Source organism: Channa argus, chromosome 6, assembly GCF_033026475.1.
Source record: "Channa argus isolate prfri chromosome 6, Channa argus male v1.0, whole genome shotgun sequence".
NCBI lineage: Eukaryota > Metazoa > Chordata > Actinopteri > Anabantiformes > Channidae > Channa > Channa argus.
In genome coordinates this window covers 7,083,635-7,108,615 of record NC_090202.1, presented here as the reverse complement: position 1 = coordinate 7,108,615, position 24,981 = coordinate 7,083,635, and the positions used below count along the sequence as shown (strand labels likewise).

The window sequence follows — 24,981 nt, the reverse complement described above, 5'->3', positions numbered from 1 at the left end:
TGCTCCCATAAGTACAAGTACCTCAAAATTGTGTTTAAGCACAGTACTTGAGTAAATATACTACAAATTACATATACACTGACATTCAATACATGATTTTTTTCGTTTTTGTTTGTTTTTTCTTCTTAAAAATTCTATTTCAATTGCAACTTTTGTCACTGTGGCGTAATGTTCACCTCACGCTTGTAAAAATCAAATGGAACAATTTGAGAAAAAGGACAAATTATGTCCACGCAAAAAAACAGTGACAAGAAACAAAATACACCGTTTCATAGTGTTAGAGGTCAAACGTTGATCCACCGATTCTCCAGGTTCTTCGTTATTTCAGCTGGTTGTCACAATTTAAGTTCATTCATGCAGTAGATAAATATAGAGCATTCTAACAGGAAGAGGAGGATTTAGTCATTTAAAGGCAGCTGGTCACCAGAATGTCCCATAATAGATAAGAAACAAACCCAGTGAGAAAATAAGGTGTTAAAACCATAGAGGTGATGCCTGATCCAAGGTCATGGACTCACATCAGTGTCTCAGCAGTGTTTCAGTCTATTTTAAGGCCTCAAAAAGAGCAGAACAGATGGGAGACGGTGGCGGGATTTGTAAGCATGTGATGGCTGCTGAAGTGTCTCAGCCTGTGGGGACGTCCACACCCTGTTGTCAAACACACTGATATCATCAACCTATGAAAACGGGAGACCCCTGCCGGACACTGTCTGCTGTTACAGCACAGGTGGAGAAATGAGCGCTACTTTTTACGGGCATTCCTCAGTTTGACTGAACGCATGCCTGTAATCTCACCACCTGAACATCCACAGTGTCCTCTCACCACGGATAAACACAAGTGTGACTGGTAAACAGCTGTCGTCTCGCTCTGTCGCGGCGACACCCATCAGGTCCTCCCCATCTGGGTGTCCTCCCTCCTGTCCGGCACATCCCGAAGCAGCTGCAGACCTGAGGAGAAGGTGAAACTTTCTTTCAGCCCGTGCGTTTATATTGTAGGTAAAACACGATGGAAATTACAGGAACGATTTAAGGAGAGAATACGGGTAAGCGACATCTTATCTTACTATCTAGATACTATCTTACAACTTCGTTACTTAGCAGCTCGTACTTGTGCGGGACAAACTCTGAGGTGTGATGTTAAAATGTAGGAGAAAGGGCCATTAGTGATTTTTTTTTTTTTTTAATTCTTTCAGACCGAAATGTTTCTCTAAATCTATTATAATCAGAAACTAATGAATTCTGGACACTTATATAAAAAACAAAACAAAAAAACCCCCGCCTCATTTAACAACTATAACTCCAGGTGACGCCGTCATCAAACGTCATATCCAATGTTTAGTTACGTTTATAAAATGTGACTTCAAAAACCAACGCTGGACTCTTTTCCATGACCATAAACAGGGCAATAATTTTAGGATGAAGCATAACGAAGTGTAATGGTTTGTGATTTGTAGAGGAAGAAACCCATTTGAGTTGGCAGAGCTACAGTATCTTTTAGCCAGAATTGTTTCCAGTTGTGTCAACAAGCAGTGAATGTAGAGTCAACACACCTGAGGAGCAAACAAGACACGTTTTAATGTGGTGAACAACACATGCTGCTTTTCTGCAAAATATTTTAAATGTAACAGTCCCCCAGTGATTGACACATAATGGATTTGAATACTGATGCATACATTTCACTTACTGTACTTACTACTAGAGGCAGCTTGGTATTTTGGCCCCGGGGATGTTTTTTTCTCTTGGCTTTTCTGTGTGTGAAATGTGGGGTAATGTCATTACTTTCCCACTCAAAGACACTTAAACCATCCGCAGAGGATTAGAGGGAACATATGACTTATGACATATGACTTTCGTGGAATCAAAAACAACAAACAGGCATGTGAAACGTTACAATGAACCCTGTCCAGACTCTGTCGTTAGTTAAGGTTTACAGGGCCCCAAAAATGGGAACCATTCACTTTGTTGAGGCAGAATAATTGTTCAACATATATATTTTTAAAAGAAAACCCAAGAATTTGGTGCACGGGGTTTTACTATTTGAACACGCCCTTTGACAGAATTGGTGGAACTCAATTAACTTTCTGGGTTTTGCGGGACAGACCTGACTTTGAAGCCCGGCCCACATGAGGTCAGGATTTTGGGAAGCTTGTTTCAAAAGATTGCTTCATTTACAGCCGCTTTGATGTGTGTTGGGGTCATTTTCCTGTTGAAAAACCCAGTTATGTCCAGGTTTTAAGCATCTAGCTGATAGTTTGATGTTTTGCTTATAGAATTACGAGATATATAGATAGATCCACTATGCACAGGGATCCAGATCCACTATGCACAGGGATCCAGATCCACTATGCACAGGGATCCAGATCCACTATGCACAGGGAACCAGATCCACTATGCACAGGGAACCAGATCCACTATGCACAGGGAACCAGATCCACTATGCACAGGGAACCAGATCCACTATGCACAGGGAACCAGATCCACTATGCACAGGGAACCAGGTCCACTGGCTTAAAAACAGCCTCGGAGCATGAAACCATGAAACATTTTACGTACTAGAACTGTACCTCTGATCACTGTGTTCAAACAACGCAATATTAGAACTGACCATAAAACTTTGCAAAACAGATTTGCCATTAGTTTTATTTATTTTTTACACTGGATTTCCTTCCTGCTGCGATCCTCCCATTTTATATATATTTTTTTTGTCTGGGCTTGGGGTCGCCCTTGGTTGCTGGGTAGGGCCAGACCTGGTGGGGTGGGATTTGAGCCTGCGGCCTTCTGCATCCCAGCCCTGTGTTCTACCACTGAGCCACCAGGCCCCCGTCCCTAACCAGAAGCTTGATGTATTCAATGTAGAAAGAAGTAAATGCTGCATTTTTGGTTTTGGTTTTTCAGACAATGGAAGTTCCTCCACGGTTTTCCACAAAGACCTCATGGCTTCTTTTTGTCCATGTAGGTGTAGAAGAACATTTCTTTGTAGGATGTGAATTTGTTGCCACGTGTTTTGTCTGACAGCAACAGACTCAGCTGGTGGTTGTTTCCTGCCTGTAAACCCGTCCGCAGAGAGAGGCAGGAGGAGGAATCATGATCGACCTCAGCCACCTGACGGAGGAGGAGCAGGGAGCGATAATGACGGTGCTGAGGCGGGATGTTGAACTGAAGAAAGCTGAGGAGGACAGAATCAGGTCATTCAGTCCTTTAGACTGACATTATTTTATGGAGATTTGTTTGCTTTGTGTGAGCTGAATTGTTTTGGGCCGACGATTAAACTATCGTCATGTTATTCAGCTAATGTCATTTTATTGATTTAATAAGTCCTTCCATCGCCTGTTTGTGACAAGAGGCCTTTGTGGGAACTGAGACGAGTCCAGTCATGATTGAATAACACAATAACAGCTTGCTTAGAGACAGACACTGAGAATCCTCAGCATGAGGAGAGCAATTCAATTACAGCCCAGCTGAAGTCTACACATCGGAGACAGCCGTGCTGCTTTCATGGACAGGAATAGAAACCCTTAAGGGAAGGATGGTGAGAGACACCTCACCTGTGAATTCAGCAAACAGTGAACAATCAAACTGACTCTTGGCCGCATGGCCTTCAAGAAAAGTTTGATATAGTAGTCGAAACTTAAAGTCTTGGTTGAACTTTTGGGAGGAGCAACACATTCCTGACTCTGTATGTTCAGGGCACATTAAGACAAACAAGAGACCTTTTTTGGCCTCTTTCATGTGTTGAAACTAACAGAGAAACTTCTTTATTTACATGTGCACACTAACCAAAAATTTCAATTGGAACATATTTAACCAATAGTAGCACGTTACAATTTCAAAAGTCCAGAATATAATGAAACATTGTGCTTTTTTAGTGTGAATTTAATGTAAATGGCCGCTCCACTTTTTCATCAGCACAACTGAATGCTTGCTGTGTCTCGACCCATCCAGTGTAAAAGGATTAAGCCAGCCGCCTGTAATAACGTGCCACCCTTTTTTCACATGACTGCTATGGTTTAGCGTCTAAACGAAAGATCAGTTGGATCATTCTAAGGCACAGGATTGTTTTTCTCTATCTCTTTGACAAATCACGTGAAAGTGTAATATACAACTGGCAGTGAAGTGGTGAAATTATTTCATTACTTATTTAAATCAGTATAAAATAAGAAAGAGAAAGTTTAAAATAGGCACAGAGATCGCAGGAGGAAATTTAATCTCGTAGGCTGTTAATTGAACTAAGTCTAAAACAAAAATATCTCCATCAAACTCTTTCAACAGCCTCCAAATTCCCAGTGTCTTCTTGGTCAACACGTATGCTTCATATTTAGAGATTAGTGCTGCTCAAGCTAAATAAAAAGCGGCAGATCCTCAATTGAGAGCTGCTTAAAGTGAGTGTTGGTCTTGGTTTTGTTATTTCACAAAGGGCTGTCTTTTTGTGTGTCTATAGCCACAGGGCTGGACAGATACAATATACTGTAAACTTCTATTGAGAATTGAATGGCACTTAGGATTAGCACAGGGAATAAACGAAGTGCTAATGACTCCTTTGTGTTTTCCCAATAGGAAACTGGAGAAAATAATGAGCGGTGGCTCGCTGTCTGACACCAAACGGAAGTACCTGACTGGAGAGTGGTTTTACGAAGCCAAGTCTCGCAGACACACAGACAAGATCCACGGCTCAGAGATCATCCTGGCCTCCATGAAACAGAGGAAAGCTTTAGGTGGGTATTTTAAGACTTAAATCAAGCCCTAAGATACATTTGCATTATCCAGCAGATGTCTGCTTTCTCCCCTGAGGAATTGAAATGTTTTCAGAGACTACACCAGTCAATGCCTGTAGCTTGAAGGAAATCACCAATGTACAATTGTACTTTTTGCCACTGCGCAGTATGTGACTAAATGCTCGGGTCAAAAATTTAACTTAAACATCTGCCTCAAACCACACAGGGAGACCAGCATATTAGAAATGCACAGGGTTGTTATTCACAAACTGCTGCAAGCTCAGCTCCTTCCCTCTCCCTTCTGCAGATGGCTCTCTCAGAATTGGAAGACCCAAGATATCCAACAGTCAAGCCTCACATATCGTCGCTCCACCAAAACCTGCCAGACGTTTGGAGGCTCTCCGGCCACAGGATATAAAGTACACATCTGTTTCCCACTTGATCTTCTTGTTTCCGTGCTCTTGTTTAGCCTGTTGACTTTGTAAAGTATGGTTTGAGGCAGTTTGTGTAAATTTGTTAACGGGTGGAGCCTAGTGACTCAATGGGGTTGGAATGCAGAAGGCCGCAGGTTCGAATCCAGCCCAGCCATCAAGGGCTGCCTTGGTGCTGGTCCCAAGCCCAGATAAAATGGGAGTGTCGTGGCAGGAAGGGCATCAGGTGTAAAACAAACTCAAATCAACATGCAGAGGAGACAAACTGTGGAAACACATTGAAGTGAAACACCTCTCTCCTCACTGTGTGTACAGTGTGCGTTGGTGTCTTGTGACTCAACCTGTGCAAACATAGGTGGTGCTAACTGGGAATATGTCTGTTTTATAGCACAGCAGGAGCTGCTCTACTCCCAACATTGCAGGATGTGGTCTGACATGCGAAGGGAAAACAGGTCGCCAGTTTAGCAAAGTGGTTAACACAACAGAGCTCTCTGCATAATTGCTCTCAATGTGTGACAAGTGACTAGTCGATATCGGTGGCAACGGTATTTCTGCCTGAAGTAATAATTATTCTTTGATTCTCATTTGGGAGCAATTCTGCTCTCACGGTCCTTTTTCTGCAGAGACACTTAATTATTATAAGATGTGGGATATTGTGTAGACAAACACAAAAGGTATGTGCAGATAAGCAACACCGAGACTGAGCTGAGACTCATTGAACACCCATCTGTTACAGCACGGTCAATGTTTGACTTGGCCAAACTGCCACTCACGACTCAAGAATGTGATTGCCTCCACTCTCACTTACCGCAACATCATAACGCGGAGTTTTACAGTGTAGCTCCATCATTTTACCACTGCATCGTATCTACTTTAAAGGCAATCATATGATTAATTTAATATTTGCCTTCCTAAAACACAAATCCACTTTTTCAGTCATTAAAAACCATTTCCTTGGCGTGTGCTCGGTGGTGTGTTAGTTTAGCTTGGTAGACATCTTAGAGGCCATCGAGCAACTATTGGCATCTTTCATTAAAATGCAGTTTATCTTTTTAACCAGATCCATTTCGTTATGTTGTAAATTCGTACTTTCTAAGTCAGTATTTTTGTTGTGTTCCCCAGTGATGCAGGGAAAGAAAATGTAAGTTCCAGGATTCGCTCTCCAAGAATGGTAGGTGCTTGTGTTATTTTGGTGCTGCCCTGTTGTTGCTATTGTAATGTAATGTAGCATTCATTGTATTTGTTTTAAATCAAGCCAAGGCACAACCCCTTTGACCGGCCTTCGTCCATTGTTGTTGAGCCACCTGGCAATAATAATGACATGTCAACCAGTCAAGAAAAGGAGTCTACAAAAACAGGTTTGATCAGACTAACACATCTGTAAGGCTGAAATGTACAGACTGATCAAAACTAGAGGGATATTAATTTTCCTGTTTTCCTCAGAGGTTGTATCTCCGCTCAAGAATCTCGTAGCGTGTGACTCCGGTCAGACGTCTGGGGGCTCCATCACTTCCGAGGGCTCCTCTGTAGGGTTCAGGCCAGTGCCACGGAAGAGAACGTTTCTCTCAAAGCGCAGCTGCAGTCAGTCGGAAAGCAATGACTTAGGGTTAGGCACTCAGGAGGGGTCAGCGGTGATTGTTCCTGCCCCAAGAACTAGCCTTCAGCGAGGATCCAGTGGAAGCTCTAACAAGTCTGCAACTCCAGTGTCCGAAAGGGTATCTCAGTCAGCTCAACCATCTAGCTCTGCAGATCCATCTTCTCAGCAAACACTGTGTGACATATTGCAGGTTTCATCAAATTCCAGTCCGGGGAGAGTAAAGGACCCACCTTCTTCAACAAGAGACAGGTTGGTCGGAAGTTCCTCTTACCACTTTTACCCCACATCCAAATTTAGGCTCTATTGTCCTTGTATTGGAACTGACAACCTGTACAATTGCAGACCACCAACAGACACCAGATGTGACACGTTCACTGCAACAGAACACCCCCAGAAGGAGAGAGAAAAAGACGATTCGACTCAAAGAGGTGCAGAGGTGAACACTGTCATCCTGCCTACCAGCAACATTAAGGACTTGGACAGAGAAAACAGCAGCAGTATGGTAGAAGCAATGGGACGGAAGGAGCAGAGTTTTACCCACAGCACTGTGGGTAAGTTCATTAAAAAAACACAGCTCAGCTTGCTGTGGTTGAAGGTTTCATCTGCTAGTGGTTCAAAAATGTTTTGGAACCTAAACATGAAGTAGCACCTACAAGTGATGAGAATTGTGAGCAGATCAATATGGAGGAATACTATGAAAAAAATACAAAGTTAGAGAAAGTTTATATTTTACAGAGACTTTAAATTATAAAGTTAATATTCTTAGAAACATATATTAATTTGAGATGGTGCTGTCAAAGCCTCCTCTGACCCAGGATAGTTCAACAGCACTGGCAGCAGTCAGTGCAGAGATATTTGCTTCTATTTTAGTGCAGTCTTATTAATTGTAGTTTCCTAAGGGCTGTGCTGAAAGCACGGCGGATTGTAAGAGTGAAGCGGACCACAGCAAAGCAGGAAGAGGACGAGCAGAGCAGAAGTCTTATGTTAGCTTTAGGTTGGTCTCTGGGAAGCAAGGCCAGACAGCTGTTGACAGCCTCAACTATATTCTCACAAGTATTTTTTTTTTCTCTTTTTTTAGATCTAGAGCCGCCTGTATCTTATGATCTCAACTTCGTTGACAAGTCTAATCAGCAAACACTAAATAAATCAAATCAGAAACACGTGTTCAAATTATCCACTCAGGCCTCCAGTCCTACTGGTGATGAGGAGGGCTCCATTGCGAAGGTGCTGGACTGGTTCAGTCGCAGCACGGACAGCAATAGCTGGCTAAACACAAAAGACAGTCCTGAGACCACACGGAGTGCTGACAAACATGTAGAAATCAGCAAATTAAGACGTGAGGATTCACTGAGAAACAATGCTGCAGACATTATAAGTGATAGACAGAAGGAGACCCTTAAACTGAAAAGAAGTCATTTGGCAAGACAGAGCAGTGAGGGGAAAGAGGTAAAAGGAGCAGAAACTCCAGCCAACAAGGGACAGACTGAAACAGAAGAAGACGGAATGAAAGATGTCGTTGAAAGAATTCAGTCACAGGAGGTGAACAGTAATATCGATGAATGGCAGCCACCTAAAATCTCCCATCTGAAATCATTCTGGGAGAAAAGCAACACAGGCCCTAAAATACTTACCAGCAAATCAATCGGGCCCAGTGACAAAGAACAGCTCCCAGTAGAGAAAGACGAGAAGAACATGAACAAACTTCACAGGGTGTATGATATGCCCCCTGGAATATGCAATGGGAAGGGGAATAATGATAAGTACCCCCCCAATCACGTGGATGAGGTGCTGAGTCCACAGAAAGATATTCACCAGGAAGACCATCTTGTGATGAATGCCTCAACCCAGAGGAACAGTAAGAACCAGACTCTCAATATTTCAGAGTTTCAAGAAACTCCACAGCAAGAAGAGCTGTCAGAGAGTATTACTGTGAGTCAGCTGGACACAGATGTCCGAACAAGTCATAGTCCAAACTCCGAGAAGCTCCATCTCTCAAGAAACAGCCCTTTTGTGCACTACAAGCACGGTGAAGATGATGTGCAAATCGGCCATAAAGCGAAAATGCGTAGATGTTTAAGTGAAGACGCGAAGCCGAAGGATAAAGGCGACCAACCAAACACATCTACTCAAAGAAAAGATGCGTCCAGCGACGACAGAAGTAATAGCCCTCACTCAAATAGCCAAAGCTTACCAGAAGAAAGTACAGCAGAGAAAATAAAGCAGCTCAAGTCTTTCTGGGAGCAGGAAAGGAGCAAGCCTATATTTTACACTGGCAAACCTAAACCTTTTGGGGATGGCAAAGCCGATCACAGTGCAGACCAGGCCAGTCTAAACAAAAGATTTACAAAGTCAGAGTACAATCTAAGGTCCGTTGGAAATGATTCAGACAGTGACAGGGAACACTCCGATAGAAGCCATCCTAATTTCACTGTTCTTCCGTTAAACCAGAGAATAGAAAAGTTGTCCCCGAGCCTCGGCACGAGCCGGGCACAGTTTAACACTCTGCGTGACTTCTGGGACGAGGCCACATCAGATTCCAAGGACAAACCCAAAACCCCCAAAAGGAAAAAACTAATTAGTGCCCAGCGTTCGTCCCAGGAGTTAAAGTGTGACGACCCTGAGATTTACTATGTGTCTTCCACTGTCGAGAAAACAAGACCAGCTGCCGTGAACTCACCTCCGCCTCAGCAGATTCGATCAAAGTCGCCACATATTACGCAGAGGGGGTTGAGCGCAGAGAACGACAGCAAAAAAAAAGAGTTCACGTATTCAACAACTGAGCTCAAAAGGAGTTTGAAAGACATGAACAGAAAGGAGAAACCCATGAAACCACAAAGCAGTTTAGGAAAAGAGATCTGTACTCCAAAAGGCAGAAAAGACAGCTTTGGCAATTCAAGCAGTTCTGGTAACTCTTTGCGTCGTGCCACAAGCATGTTCGCTCTGAGTGTTCCTCGTCAAAATGATCAAGACCAGGTCATGACGGACCTGAGTCCTGTCCAAGCCCTGAGCAGGAAGCAGAGACATAACACGGAAAAATCCGCTTTGCCAAGAAGATCTTCAGAAGAAACTGAGACTGTGACCCCACGTGCACGGGCGTTTGTGCCCACAGACTACCGCCATTACCTGGGGATGACAGATAAGACCAGCGTTCACACCTCGCTCACCCCAGCTGTGAGGGACGATGGGTCAGAGGGCAAATCCGGGTATGAATTTGACCTGAGCAGCCCAGTGAGAGCCAGCACCCCACTCAGTTTGACCGAGCTTCAGAGCAAGAAGGGTCAGCGCCCGCTGTGGGCGAACTACAGCAGTTCAGACACGGGCCAGGAGTCATCTATGAGCAGCACCTCAGAAACCTGGTCCATCTCGAGGAACAGTTCAAATCGTGAGCACAAATATCAGTTTTCTTTCTGTCTTTCTGTCTTTCTTTTTCTATAACTTAGAGAAAAAATATTCTCTTTCAAATACAATCAACTTGCTGTTCCTACTGTACTACTTAGAAACAGCAGGTTCAATAAATTGATGATTGTCCTGTGTTTATGTTAAAAGTGATCCACCTTATTCTTGGAAGTGTATTTTTAGAAAATATTTATTTTAATGAATCAGCTGTATAGGAAATGGAGTGTACAAAAAGATTTTCCAAAACAGATATAAACTTTTTTACTCAAGTGCCAAATAGTATTTTTTTTTTATCTATACCAGATTTCCCATACCAACAATATTAAACAGATTTTGCCTGTTTTACGAAATATTAAATTTACTCAATTCTCTCAATATACTGAAAATGAAACCGTAAACCTTGTGCTTTGAAGTAGCTGTGCTGTTCGCATAGTCATGGACAGTTTATCAGGTTGGGTTTTATCAAGCAGTAGCCTTGATAGAACGTCTGCGTCATTTTATCTGTGTTGGCAGAAGCAAATCTTTGTAAACAGTGTGTTCCTGAGGTCAGCTGCTCCTGTTTAGTTTGAGGGCTGGGCAAACAAAAAAAAAAAAACGTGTTTCACCAACCTGTAACTTCAGCAGTCGGATTCTCTTCACAGTAGCTTTAACAGCCTTAAATTGGGAGTTACACAGTACTTCAATTTTTTTGTTGCTGATAGCAATGATTTGCTATAGTAAATACATTCAAAACTTGATTGTTGTGTTTGTAGTTAGTAGTTCCTCCCTACTGCAATTACAACTCTCTCCCTCCTTTAATTTACATACTGTAGGTGAAAATGAGGACGAGAACCACCACCCTGTGAAGAAAGCCTTGAGGCGAGCGGAAGCACGACCCAAAAATCTGACTAAAAGTATGGAGGACATCACAGCGTGCTTGCCGCCAAGTGAGCATTTCCGCATCTTCCACCGTCCGAAATTCCAGAAAGCCCAAAAGTATTTGGGTGATTGTGATTTCTGTTTCTTTTTCTCGCAGATCAAGAAAGAATTCAAAACCCAAATGCCGACGTGAGACGCATTGGTGATGGTAAACATTAACACCGTAAATACCTTTTGCATGTATAGAGGCAAACTAGTGCAGATTAAAAATAGTTCTTCTCCACCACCCTCTCTTTAGTGTCCTCCGTCGCATCGCCCTCCTCCTCGCTATTTTCAGATCCAGACCACATAAAGAAGATGAGCAAATCAGTTCCTTCGTTTTTACAGAATGAGGTAAAACAAGCCCTCAACCATTTTAGACAAGTAGATCAAAGCCTGCTCTGCATCGCTGTGCGCAGAACTTTCTGTGCTTGCTGTCTGTGTTGCAGGACGCTGACTCATCCTGTGAGGACAGCGACCACCAAGGAAAACTAATGATGGGCCGCTCGATGACTAACCTCACCAACTCCTCTGGCATGACCTCTGTGTCATCTGTATGTTCTGCTCAGCTGCAGCTAACACATTCAAACACTGCTCTGGTTAACTGCACCGCTTGTGGTCTTTTACGTTTAAAGTGTGAGGGAATCATTTGTTGATTTATAGACGTAGTATCACTCTACAAATCATAAATGCACATAGGTGCCCTTCTCATTGGAGTTTAAACAGTACTCGTTCATTTGACCTGTGGCAGGGACTGGCCAGGGTCAGGACTGTCTTGCCTGCTGATTGGACAATTGTCACAACAGATCCCGTAGAAAAGCTGCAGGATGTGGATGTGCTCTGCACCTTGGTAGATTATCCAAACCCAAGCAGTTTGTTCACATCCCATCCAAGTATTTTCTCTTGCAAAGATTGAAATTACTAACTTACTTTTGTGTCATTTGTTAAATGTGTGGAATGGGCTCAGTGTTGCCACTTGTTGGGACCAAGAGTCAAGTAAAAGTGGGAAACATTTATATTCATATCTCTGGCCAGTGGCTACCCACAACCCTTAGTGGTCAACTCTCATCCGGGTCTATAATCCCGCATCCGCTGGTCCCTACACCATACAGCTAAACACTCCAAGCAAAGCTCTTCAACAATTCAATTAAACTTTATTCATATAGCACAATTTCACAACAAAGTCAGACAGGTTGGTAGGAGCAGTAGCTGCGCACTGGAAAACACACAGGTTCAGAGGCAGGGGCCACCGGCAGAAAGGGACAGAGAGAGTACACAAACTTAATGTCACGCAGTGGTGGCATATAAATGTATAGAGCGAAAAGAGAGAAGAGAAGCTCATTGCATTTGGGGGTGGGGGAGTGGGTTTGCTCAGGTAGAGATAGAACCTTTCTCTAATTCATTTTGCATTTACAAATAAATTCCAATTCTTCTGACCAAACTGATCCATTTACTTTGCCTTAAGTGTTTTCTCTCTGACTTGCAGTAGCTGTTGTGCTTCTCTGTACCTCCCTTTGCTTTGCTTTCGATGAACCCTGTGTATCCTCCGTTGGCTGATGGCTATTGGCTCAACAAGAAAACTTAACTTACATAGACAAGTCAAAACAACACAAACTAAACCTTTGTGTTATGATCACATTCCGTGCTTGTCTTTGTTCCTAGCTGAGTGGAAGTGTGATGACCGTGTACAGCGGGGACTTTGGGAATGTCGAGGTTCAGGGAAACATCCAGTTCTCCATTAACTACATCCAGCGGCTCAGAGAGTTCCACATCTTCGTGGCTGCGTGTAGAGACTTGGCTGCAGTAGACCAAAAGAGGGGTCGCTCAGATCCGTGAGTACTGTAGCTGAAACCAAAAACGAATTCTTGAGTAAGTGTGTTCATCGGGACCCCCACTTTCTTAACTCCACTGCAGGCATTTCGATTTTAAAGCTTCTAAAAAACATAGTTTCTTAATCCTTTTAATCGTTAGAGGCAATCACTGCAAACAAGCAATTTCTGAAGCAGTTGTTGAAAGTTCTACCTGCCAACAAGTAGTCTGTAGTAGTCCACACCTCCTCTGCTCCGTCTGGTTTGAAGGGTACTTTCTCTAGACCGCATGTTCCAGCTCTTTCCATAGATCTTCCATGGGATGCAAACTCCCAGAAGGCCACTTCAGAAAGGTCAACATTCCTTGATTCCTATATCAATTCATTGACAGTGTAGCCATTTCATTGGCAGATGATTTAGGGCAGTTAGTGCAAGACACAGCCAGGACTCACTAAAACATAAGTATGAAATATCACAGTGATTCAGTTATTTAAAATATTTTTTACACGTATCAACAGTTCTTTCCAGGACATTTTAATCTGTTGTACTCTTTTGAAATATTCTGTTTAATGAGTCATTCAAGTTTACAAGTTGTTGCATGTGTGCAAAAAAGTAAGTAGTAGATTTCGGCCAACTACAGTGACTACTACTACTACTACGATATTATACTATTAAGTATATCATAGGTGATAACATTTTTCCGTTGCTGTTTATTTTTCTTTTTAAGGTATGTCAAAAGCTACCTTGTTCCTGACAAAGCTAATCTGGGAAAGAGAAAAACTTCTGTAAAAAAGAAGACTTTAAATCCAACTTTTAACGAGATCCTCAGAGTAAGAATCCACTGATCTATTGTCAGTTGTCCTAAACATACAGAGACACTTTCTCACACTGAAATGCTTCGTACTTGGCATGGCTGACAAACGGCAAACAAAAGATGCTTCCCCTTCCCTGCCGTTACAGTATCGTGTTCGCATGGAGTACCTCCGAACGCAGACGCTCATTCTCTCCGCTTGGCATCATGACACCTTTGGCAGGAACAGCTTCCTTGGCGAGGTCGACGTAGACCTCTCTAACTGGGACTTTGACCACACCCAGATGAATTACTTAGACCTGAAAGCGAGGGTGAGAAAAAAAAAAAGAAACCACACACATCCAGTTGCTGCTTTATCCACTGAAGTTGTTTTTGCCATCAAATAACAGCAGTTAAATAACAGCCTGCTCCTTTCCCTGGGGTCTGTTTGAACTTGCTGTATCACATGTACTGTACAAAGACATTTGGGAACTTTATTATGATTGTTGGGACGTTTAGTTTTACTAATGTGTACTTTGTCAAACGTTTCAGACTACAGCTGCTCTACTGTCATCAAATGAACGAGGAGAGATGAGACTAGCAGTACGTTTCTTGCCAGAGATCACCCGCAGTGAAGGTTTGCATACATCCTGCTAATTAAAAAGAAAAGAAGTTCTGCCCAGTATTAGTACTTTTTGCACCATTAAGGCAGAGACGTAAAACCAAGTAAAGCTAGGGTTGTTTGGTGTATTATAGAAAATACATTTGGTTTTCAGAATGTGGATTGCACAGAGTTAAATCTTTAAAGTATATTTCTCCATCAATAATCACTGTGTAAGAACATTATAATTTAATAATGGTTAATGCATATTTAATTATTTTATAGATCAATTATTATTATTATCATAATGTTATTATCAATTATAGGCTAATATTGACAACATTATCTGATTATTAGATTGTGGAAGATCCATTTCCATCATGACACTTCTTCGTTTTAGCTCTTTCGTCATTATAATGACCTCTCCACCACCAGGCTTTTATTGTTTCTTTAATATATATTAAATTATGCTCCAAATATTATCTTTCTGAGGAGATGTGCTGTCGAGGCCTCCTGTCAAGGTGGACTTATTGAACAGAACTGACAGCAGAGATATTTGCTTCTTAAAGCTTCTAAGTCAGGCTCATAAGTTAGTTCTGCTTGATTAATAGGTTTAGCACTTGGGATGTCCCAGTACCAATACCAGTATTGAGGCTCAGGTCTAATGCTTCCTTTGATACAGTCGATGTCAGTTCTTCTCATAAAGATTATTTTAAACCAGGTAAATATTTGTGATTGACGCTCGAAGCAACTACAGCTTTAACTACATTTTACTTATTTTTTTTTTTTACACTTATTTTACCTTCATTTCCCTCTTAAGGCTCTACAGTCAGTGTTGCACCATACTGGATTTTAAATAAGAAAAAAAAACTGGCATTAGAACGTCACTATTTAGCAGCATCCTTACCTATTGTGTTTGATTATGATTAAGGCCTGATGAGCTAAGCAGAGTGTGGTGGAGTGTAGCAGGGCACAGCAGAGCAGGGAAAGTGAGGGCTGAGCTGAAAAGACCTCGTTTCAAGTCCCCTGTGAGTGGTACCCTAACGGACCTATTGCAGCTTTAAAGAAAAATTACTGCAGAACATCAGAACAGTTTAAAAACGGTCAGCTTTGTACTTGCTGAAAAATTTACATGAAATCAAGAAAAGCTATGACACTAATCTATTATACAGCAAATCAGATGTTAAAAAGTCAAAGTCTGATCTTTTTTTGAATATGTAGCTACAGTTTTGGTTTCATAGGGCTGTAAATATTTAACGTGTCATTCCCTCTTTAAAGGACCTAAGGCCGGTCTCAACTCTGGAGAGATTCATATTTGGGTGAAAGAATGCAAGAACCTGCCTCTAATCAGGGCCACTATTGACCCATACGTTAAATGGTATGCACAAAACTATTGTATGAGTACGATGGTATCAGTGGATGTATTCTGCTGTATCAATAACATGCTGCTTTTCCTCCTCATCTCAAGCTTTGTGCTACCAGACACGAGCAGGAAGAGCCGGCAGAAGACACGTGTGGTGCGGAGGACAGTGGATCCAGTCTTTAACCACACAATGGTGTACGATGGCATCAGGGAGGCCGATCTAACAGAAGCCTGCCTGGAGCTCACTGTCTGGGACAGAGACAGACTAGGCAGTAACCTGCTGGGGGGCCTGAGACTTGGAGCTGGAACAGGTACTAGTGGGGGAAGTCATCACGTTGTTTTAAATGTAAAGGTGAACATTGCCTTATCATTACATTACTGTGAATACAGTCAGATTTTAATGTATCATATAGTGTGACAGTGGCTACATCAATACATTGAACAGATACAGGTATATAAACACATAACTACGATGTTGCAAAAAAATATGGCAGTGAAGGGGGAACAAGCCCTTTGTTTTAGCACCTTTTTAATACTTCTTTTTGTGTCTCTCTGTAGGCAAAAGTTATGGAGCGGTGGTGGATTGGATGGACTCAACTTCCTATGAGGTGGTCCTGTGGGAGCGCATGATAGCTTCTCCAAATGAATGGGTGGAGGGTGTGCTCCCATTACGCATTCTAAACTCTGCTAAACAGTTCAAGTAATTAGAAGTGAACCACTGCCAAGACTGCGTCGTTTTGAGAAGTAAAACCATTGTAAATTAATCACTTTATAGATTCTAGACTCATGCTCCTCGGTTTTGTTAGTTGGATTTCTAACGCGATGTTCGATGCTCTGAGTGTGCGGCGTGCAATCTCAGGGTAATATTACCAACATTAAGTGTAAGAAATGTTGGCAAATATAGGTACACTAACTAAATAAACTAACTAAATAAATAGATTGTTTATGTGTATTTCAACACTCCAGTTATAGTTAAAATGTTTGTTCAGGGCAACTTTACTTAAAATAGAAAAAGAGCATTTCTGCACATTTGAATCAGGTTTAATAGATTACTAATTCATTTTCCACCAAGCTTTAGCCCAGAGTGCTGCATGTCCCCTTTGAGTATCAGTTCTTTGCAATATTAAAACATTCCTGCCCTACAGTCACCCCAAAACTGTGCTGACAGCCTTTCCTTCGTTTGCGAGGCTCTATCTTCTAAAAGCATTTAGAACATCTTTTGACAGTATTTTTTATACATCTAATGGAATTGGAAGGCATATCTGATATGCGATGAACTGTTGCACTTAATTCTGTTAATCATAGTGAGATTAAAGACATTAAAGACAGATCACAAGTCTCATGTTTTATGGGTTTGCAAAATCCAATAATCAGCAAAACATCAGCATGTTCCAAAACAAAAACGTTATTCAGATGTTGGTGTGTTCTTGTCTTAAGATAAATATTAAAGTCGTATCGATTCTTTATTTAACCATGACTATTCAAAGTAATTCATTAAAATCGGGGAACATCAAAACTATTGTTTAGACCAGTACAATCTACAGAAAGCTCTAACTTGACTTATGTAATCCAGTAATTTATGCTTTACACCAACTTGTTAGCTTTCTCTGATTCTGTACATCCAGCTTTACAGGACAAAATTCAAATTGAGTTTAATTTTGGGTTTGGTCAAAGTATTTTATCTTCTAAAAAAAAAACAATTTCTCATTACAATATATGTCACCATTCATTAAATACTTTATTATGACTCTTGCAAGATGATTAAAGTGAACATTTAATTATAATATACAATTATTTTACAGACTGAGCCCTCATCTCCACAATAATAAACTATGTGATACATGTTGATTATAGTCGCATGCGTAGATAACCGCAAACCACCTTATTGTGATGCTATGTTTGTGAAATGGACCATCTACATACTAGTTTGACATAATGATGTTTCCCTGCATTATAATGGCCATGCTTTGTATATAATGAAGTATGATGAAGACACTGGCAGTTTGGAAGGTGAAGGGACTCCACTCTCATTCAAGGGATATTACTGGATGAGGCCTTTTCTCCGTCTGACGTACAACACAAAGTATACAGCCATGGTAATGATGAAAATTGCAAGGATGACGACGCAAATGATTGCAGCTACCACAGCGCTGCTGTAGCTCTTCATAGCTACCAGAGCTGTTGGAACAGGGATGAAGAACAGACATTTAATAATCAAGGTGGCATTGCAGAATAAACAATTGTTAATAAAATAGTCCACTAAAGACAGTTTTATCCAGGCTGCTACACTGTACAGTATTAATACAAAGAGCCACTTGTCATACTCTGTACAAAGTAGAGTCTTACCATTAGGAGTGGACGTTTCTGCACCTGAAAAAAATTAAGGCAAATTGATGGTCAGCAATTGACAGGATTCTGCTTATTTTTGTGTGTGTTATGATTGTTAAATATCTGCTAATACATAAGACTGTGAAGGAGGTAACAACTAGTCTGGATTAGTGAAGTAAAAATAAAAATAATAAATCACCCCAGCTTTTCTAAAGTTGATTAAGTCTATGAACGTGTAAAAACAATGGGGATTTTACAATTTTCATTACTTATGCTAAGCTAAGCTTTTTTTAAAAAAAAAACTCAACTTACACACTTGTTACTGTTCATTTTCTGCCACTAAGTCATTATTGCACACTTTCTTTGCACATACAGTTGTACACAGTCTATATTTCTATTCCTTTTACTACTTGTATAGTTTACACTTTTAACTGCCTGTATTTAGCATTCACTGTTCACAGCAAAGGAAGAATTTCCTTCCATAGGCAAACATGTTTTCCTCACTGTACACATGACAATAAACGCTTTGATTTGATTTGATTTAATGTAAAATACTATAATAGTGGTATTTCTTTGTTGTATTTGCTCTGAAGACTCACCATTGCCCTTACTGCTCACAATTATGATGGGTGAAGATATAGTAGCATTGGCGGGCACATCCGGGGACTCTCTCTTAACTTTTTGGGTACCACAGTTCTGTGGGAAATAAATGAAGATGACAAACCTCAGTATGAATATTTACATAATGTAGCTATTGGCATGTTAGAACTCTTTTTAGGTGAATTTATCCAAAAAGCAGTTTACTCACAGGTAAAAATGTGCTACAGCTGGACACCTCACAGAGCCTTGTGACGCAGTGCACGTAGAAAGTGGAAACTGTCAGATTTTTGTGCTCCAGAAAACGGAAGGCTTCGAAGGAGAACTGTGCCTTCTGAGTCACCCCATTCGTCTCCACCTTGGTTTGTGGATCACGTACACACCTGTGAAAAAGAGAAGACGGTTTGAGTAACTGCACATGGGGCTTGGTGGTGATTGGGAGAAGATGTGGGAAATATTATATACCGCACTTAAAGATATGAGACTCACCCAACAAAAAGGTCATAATAGCTTGTAGCTGAAGGCTGTGGGCTTGTTGTTGCGTAGCATCTGTCCAGCAGCACGTTGAATCTTTTGAGGACAGACAGGCGGATTTATAGTATTTAAGATGTTTATAGTTCTTACCAATATAATTTATGGTTTTGCTTTAAGTTGGAAAAAGTGAACTACCTGGATGTTAGATTGGTGGCTTTAACTGCCACATAAATCTTGGTCTTTAGGTTGAGTCCAGTCGTTGGGATAGTCAGTAACTCTTGATAAAGGCTGTCCTGTTACACAGAGACATGAAACAAAATGACAGTAGCTTATAATAATAATAATAATAATAAAAAACTTCAGTTTCCAACTCATACAGCCAGAGCAGGACTTACTCTGTAAAGATGCAAACTCAATGTGCTGATGAAGGTACCATTATTGTCCTTAATGGCAAGATTCACACCTGATCTGTATTAAATAAAAAAAAAGCAAATATGATGGATGAATTGGAGTTCAGGCCGGCTAATTCCACATGAAGATCAGATGTTATTCAGGGCATCATGTAGCCAACTCACACGCTCAGCTGAGTGTTGTTCAGGAGATATTGCAGTGGATATCGACAGGAGAACCTGTACAGGAGCTGGGTGCGATAGGTGATCGCACCTGCAGAGGGGTCTAAAGAAAGGACCGTGCCAGAAATGTTGACGGACTGGACATTTGAGAAGTCTGAGAATGCCCCACTCCCAACATCATTGATTATCTGTTACAAAGAAGAAACTTATTTTACATAAATATAAAATTACTTTTATCTACTTTATAGATAGAAAAGCCGAGTTTTCTTCCTAGGCAACAAAAGTAATGTCAAGAAAAAAATTAATTATATTATGTATGAACTTAGAACATTTCCCTACTCTTGACCAGTTGCTGAAAGTGCTTAAACATAAAGTTTAATAATGCTCTGGTCACAATCAAATTCATTGTGTGGACAAATCACATTTCTTCATTGCATTAACAGAAAATGTAGTGTAATCCAGGTGCGAATGTGTTTACTTCAAAATGTGTTTGCTGTTGCAATAAGTTGTGTTTAAACATAATTTCTAGGAAACAAGGTTGATGTGCATTTTAATATAATACAGAAAGCAATTGTAAACAATACCTTAAAGTTATTACCGCAGGCAGAGATGAGAGTTTCATTTAGGGGGATTCTGAATTTTACCACTGGCGGAATAGCAGTCCAGTCAGCCGTCCCAAAACAACCTGGTTTGAGCTGATTGTTGAGAACCAGCAAGGACTCGTTGTAAAGAGCTTGGTACACTGGACAAAGGTAGATGTTCAGGTCTATAGCCTCAGAGCCACATAACACATTTATGTCCGTGTTGTCTGAGAAAGATCAAAAGAGAGGACGTGAATCAAACCGCATGAACGTGGACATGAAAATAACAGAAACTAAATAACTTATCAATGAACTGTCACAAACCTGGAGGCCGATTTGTTTCGCTGGTGACGCAATAATCTGGGGCCTGGGCCTCAGTTCTCAGAATAAGGCCCAGCTGACATCCAAGAATGATCAGCCTCAATGTTCTGAGCGTGCATCTGTGAGAAAACAGCAACAACAACGAGAACCAAAGTATTCACTGTCTTTGAAAGAACACTTCTCAATCATGGCCAAATTGTCTGTATCACAGCTGACAGTACAACAAAGGAAAAAACCTTAAAAGGAAACAGATTAATTAGGCCCATTATGCAATATGCAGTAAGCAACACTTGAGAAACACAAATGACAGTTTTGCCACATGGGCAGTGACAGGATTTATATTACAATATTTTCAAAAGGTCACCAATGATTAATATGGAATTATTATTGATCAAATAAAATGGTCTATGCCAATTTCACATTAGCTATGGTCATGCTGTACTTGACTCGCATACATTTTTAATCTAGATCATGTTTATATGCGCAAAAGTAACTAAAGCTATAGTGCCTCTGAGGAAAATTACAGTCTCCATGGTTTACATAGTAAGAAATGACGAAAGATCATTTTGACATTTTAAACATTTACATTATTTTATCAATATTATTTCCATTATAGTCTTTTACAGACAACGTGTTAAAAATAAATAAATATAACAAAGTGTTAAGCTAGACAGATGTAGAGCAGTTTTTCTAGACACTCACCTGTTAGTCTTCATTGTGTATCTTGCTGTTGGCTCCCACATCCCCCCATTTATACTGTTTGGGCTGACAGGGGTGTGTAAGGAAATTCATATCAGACAATTGTAACACAAGCTGGGCCTTTAATATCATTATCTTGCTGAATATTTTTCTTACATGTTGGAACTGAATAACAGGTGACACACATGTCAACTGGCTCCAGCTCAGCTGGTGTTGTTCATTTGAAAGAACACGTTTGACATTTTGTGGAAACAATAATCGAGTGTGGGGTTGAGTACAGACCCTTAAAGTGAATAAGAGTACCACCAACAATGTAAAAGTACTTCAGTAAAGACCAATAAGGTATTTTACTGATACCCGAATTTTCAGTGTAATGCACTTATGACACATGATTTGATTGTTACATTTATGCAGTTATTTATACTGATAAATGAGTGTGTAACCAGCATGGAAGTAGTCTTTTGTTTAATATCATCAGGTATGTGTTCGGTGGTTTCCTCCTTTTAAAAGGTTACAGGATAAACTAAAGGGGTCACAATAAACTTAAAACAAATAAATAATAAACACACCCAAGAGCTTTTAGTATATCACATACTGCTAACAACCCATAGTTATTACTGTTTTTATTATTCTAAACTAATAAATTATGCTAAATTATGTTTTTAAATTTAAAAGGGGAGGTCCTAATGGGGAGGATTTAAAAATTTGCATGTACCATTGTTTTCTGGCTGTTGCTGTGTAATTGAAACTATTCATCCAATTAGTTTGATAATTAAAGTAAATTAAGTAACTGTAATTTAAAGTAAAATATAACTTGTTGTTTTCAGTTTACAAATATTATAAAAGGTGAATCAAAAGATGCAAGTCTTTCTTCTAATGCAACTAAATTAGAAACTAAATGAAAAACTTTGTTAAATATTACAAGTCATGTACATTTTTTTTTAGTTTGGTTGATGTAATTTGTTAATTTTTTTTGAACAAGTGACGTATTTTAACATCAGCTTCATTCTGTTGTGCAAACTTCTTACTGTACTTTTTTCATTTTCCTTCATTTGATGAGTTTGATTGAATATTTTTGAACATTTTTCGTAGTTCTGTAAACTTAAAGCTACAGTGTTCATTATTTTTCACAAATAGTTATCAATATAAATACGTTCCATCTCTAATTGTAATGCAAAGAGGTGCAGTCGAAGCCTTTCCTGAAACAAACTGATTGAACAGCACTGGCAGCAGTGCAGACATACTGACTTCTGAGCAAGGCTCACCCTCCTGACCAATCAGAGAATGGCAACGATTTTTGCTTGATTAGTAAGTTTTTTAATATTCTTATGTAGTGTAAATTGATAAGTACAAATACCTGATTGACTGCGCAGAGCATAGTTAGGTAAAGTAAAGCTGTTTTAAAACACTGGGAGGGGGAACTTTTAATTCAATTCATTTCAATTCAACTTTATTTATATAGCGCCAATTCACAACAAAGTCATCTCAGGGCACTTTACAGAATAAAACTTTTAGCATTTAAAACTGTAACAAAGAACAATTAGCACATTGTACTAGAGTCAGTACCAAACTACCAAGTTAAGATGGATTGTGACTACTAAAATATAAGGGTGCGGGGGGTAGAGACTAAATTCAAATTTTTATGGATCATGTTGTTTGTATTATTGGGAAAATTAAAAAAAGACATAAAACAAGTTTCCACTAGGAATGTTTTCTTTAAACTACCAAAAAGACTCATATTTCGAGAGCTTTATGTCTGTCTTGTTTTTATCTTAAACATTGCATGCTGGAAAAGCTACTAATGCCATATCATCATATGTCTTTAATATCAATTTTTCTGAAATTTGTAAGGCATCACAGGTCACTCCATCAAAAATATAAAAAATTCATAATCACAGAGGAATCAGGTTCACTGATGTACAGAAGAGTTCTTCAGTCTGTTCTGTTTAACTACAGGGACAAAAGTTGTAACATGCCAGTTCTGTTTTTTTAGCAACTTAATTTATTGTTAGATGTTGTCTCAGTAGTTCATTAATGGTATATATCACTTAAAAAAAAAATTTAAATTTCAACTTAAATTAGCTTAAAAATAAAACATTTAATATTTCTGTTTATTTAAAAATGAGTTGATTTCCCCAAATTCCTAAATGAAAATTGTATTAGTGGCACTTATTTGTCTTTATCTTAATGCCATATAGCCACAGCTTGGTTAGTAATATTACCATGATGTTATAAAGCTCAGCTCAGCAGTATCAGCTCAGTATTGTGATATCTGTCATGTGCTTCGGTCCTGTGGAATATACCAGAACAGACTGTTTATGCAACAGAAGGTCACTTGAGGTATAAGCAGGAAGAGCAGCACATAATGTACACACACACACACTGGTTCAGGTAACAAATTTTCATAGGCCTTTTGAAAGAGCAGGATTAATGATTTGATCACTGCTGTTCTCTGTAGAGATCGTCTGATGTGATAAAGGTCTCATTATTAGTATACAGAGTGTCATTTTTGTAATGGATCCGTTGTCATAGCCTCAGGCACCAACCTGCAAATAGAACATTTTGGTTCTGTTTTGTGCTGCGAATAATAGACACACCTATCTGAGGGAAATCCAAAGACCTTTGTGAAGCATCACAACACGAAAGGGGCTCCTCAGTGAATCTGGTCCCCAAGGAATCCCACAGTAATACACCGGCCTGATAAAGGTGCCTGTCAGATTACTCTAGACGTATCCAGTGTCAGTGCCAGCTTTAATCTCTTCTTTGTTGTCTAAATAAGCATTTGTCTGCAAGCAATGAGGGCGTTAACTCTTTAAAACCTGGACCCATAAACAGAAAACATGGACACCAGTGAGAAATACCAATACTAACCCAGCAGAAACCTGCAACTAATTTAGGTCACAACCCATTTTCTCTTTGACACAGGATTTAGTTCAATATACAATTGGTATAAATGTAGTTAATCAAAGAATGCAGGTATTGACTTAATTGAAATAGAAATTAACCAAAGGCGTCCCTGACACGTTACGGAAAGAAAACATTGGCACGTAATTTGAACCCAGTATTGTGAGTTATTCTGTTCTGTTATTCTGTGTAGAGATATGTCTGTCAAAAAAAGCATATGATAGGGAAAACATAATTGTCCTTTTCGTTTTATCTCTTTCCTTTTCTTTGTAAAAAAGCCCTGCTCTTCATTGTGTAATGGCCAAGTACAAAGAAATAGTTCAATAGCCACTTTCACATTCTCATGTCTATTAAATGCAGCCGTCCAAGTAAGACAGAAAATAAGCAAAATAGCAAAGTCAGGGTGAGACATCGGGGACTAAGTGGCAGGGGACAAATGCTCAGGTCAGAAGTAGGTGATAGGGAATAACAGAACTTTTTTGAAGGTTAAAATATTTATTCACATATTGCAAAAAGGACATCGAAGACGTTAGACATTAGAAGCATGCATCTCTCCAGTGTACTGAGGGACAATCATCAATAATCTTTGAAGAAAGTTGAATGTAATCACACAATCTCCACTTAATAAACCCTCTAGAGTCTCCAAACATTTAGAGGAACATTTGATACACCCAGTGAGAACACAGGGCGTTTTATTATCAGCAATTAAAGAGAAGGTCTGTATTGCCAACTTCATTATAAATTTATATTTACATGGACGATCAGGATTTAAATTATACAATATATTATGACACTGCAGGACTAAGCCTATCTGTCAGCCTTACCAGACCAGATGAACTATCTCCCTAATGCAGTCAAAGTTTTATCCAAACAGCTGCTTTTTGATAATTCTTGTCTCTATCAAGAAGGA

At 39.9% G+C, this 24,981-nt stretch overlaps 2 protein-coding genes across 7 annotated transcripts; one reads left to right on the top strand and one right to left on the bottom strand.

The window, feature by feature from the left end:
• The first annotated feature begins 662 nt into the window (after positions 1-662).
• Positions 663-18,463, top strand: sytl2b (synaptotagmin-like 2b). 6 transcript variants are annotated; one of them, XM_067507178.1, is made up of 20 exons: positions 701-959; positions 3,016-3,185; positions 4,555-4,712; positions 5,020-5,131; positions 6,266-6,314; positions 6,399-6,501; positions 6,587-6,989; positions 7,083-7,291; positions 7,819-10,122; positions 10,949-11,062; positions 11,152-11,202; positions 11,293-11,387; positions 11,483-11,587; positions 12,696-12,865; positions 13,569-13,671; positions 13,802-13,963; positions 14,184-14,268; positions 15,511-15,610; positions 15,701-15,906; positions 16,154-18,463. In XM_067507178.1, the coding sequence occupies exons 2-20, from the start codon at positions 3,085-3,087 to the stop codon at positions 16,297-16,299; spliced, it is 4,776 nt and encodes a 1,591-aa protein (XP_067363279.1). In that variant the 5' UTR covers positions 701-959; positions 3,016-3,084; the 3' UTR covers positions 16,300-18,463. The 6 variants fall into 6 exon arrangements, 5 of the variants coding, with proteins under 5 accessions (XP_067363281.1, XP_067363279.1, XP_067363280.1 ...); XM_067507179.1 differs by having other exon boundaries at positions 701-1,043; positions 3,064-3,185; XM_067507177.1 differs by having other exon boundaries at positions 701-1,043.
• Positions 17,637-21,199, bottom strand: si:dkey-4p15.5 (zona pellucida-like domain-containing protein 1). The gene is made up of 11 exons (XM_067507187.1): positions 21,171-21,199; positions 20,472-20,587; positions 20,151-20,374; positions 19,570-19,754; positions 19,390-19,462; positions 19,190-19,287; positions 19,010-19,090; positions 18,732-18,903; positions 18,523-18,619; positions 17,942-17,965; positions 17,637-17,773 (listed from the first exon to the last, which is right to left on the bottom strand). Exons 1-11 carry the CDS (start codon positions 21,182-21,184, stop codon positions 17,637-17,639), a joined length of 1,221 nt encoding a protein of 406 aa, XP_067363288.1. The 5' UTR covers positions 21,185-21,199.
• Positions 21,200-24,981: the final 3,782 nt, after the last annotated feature.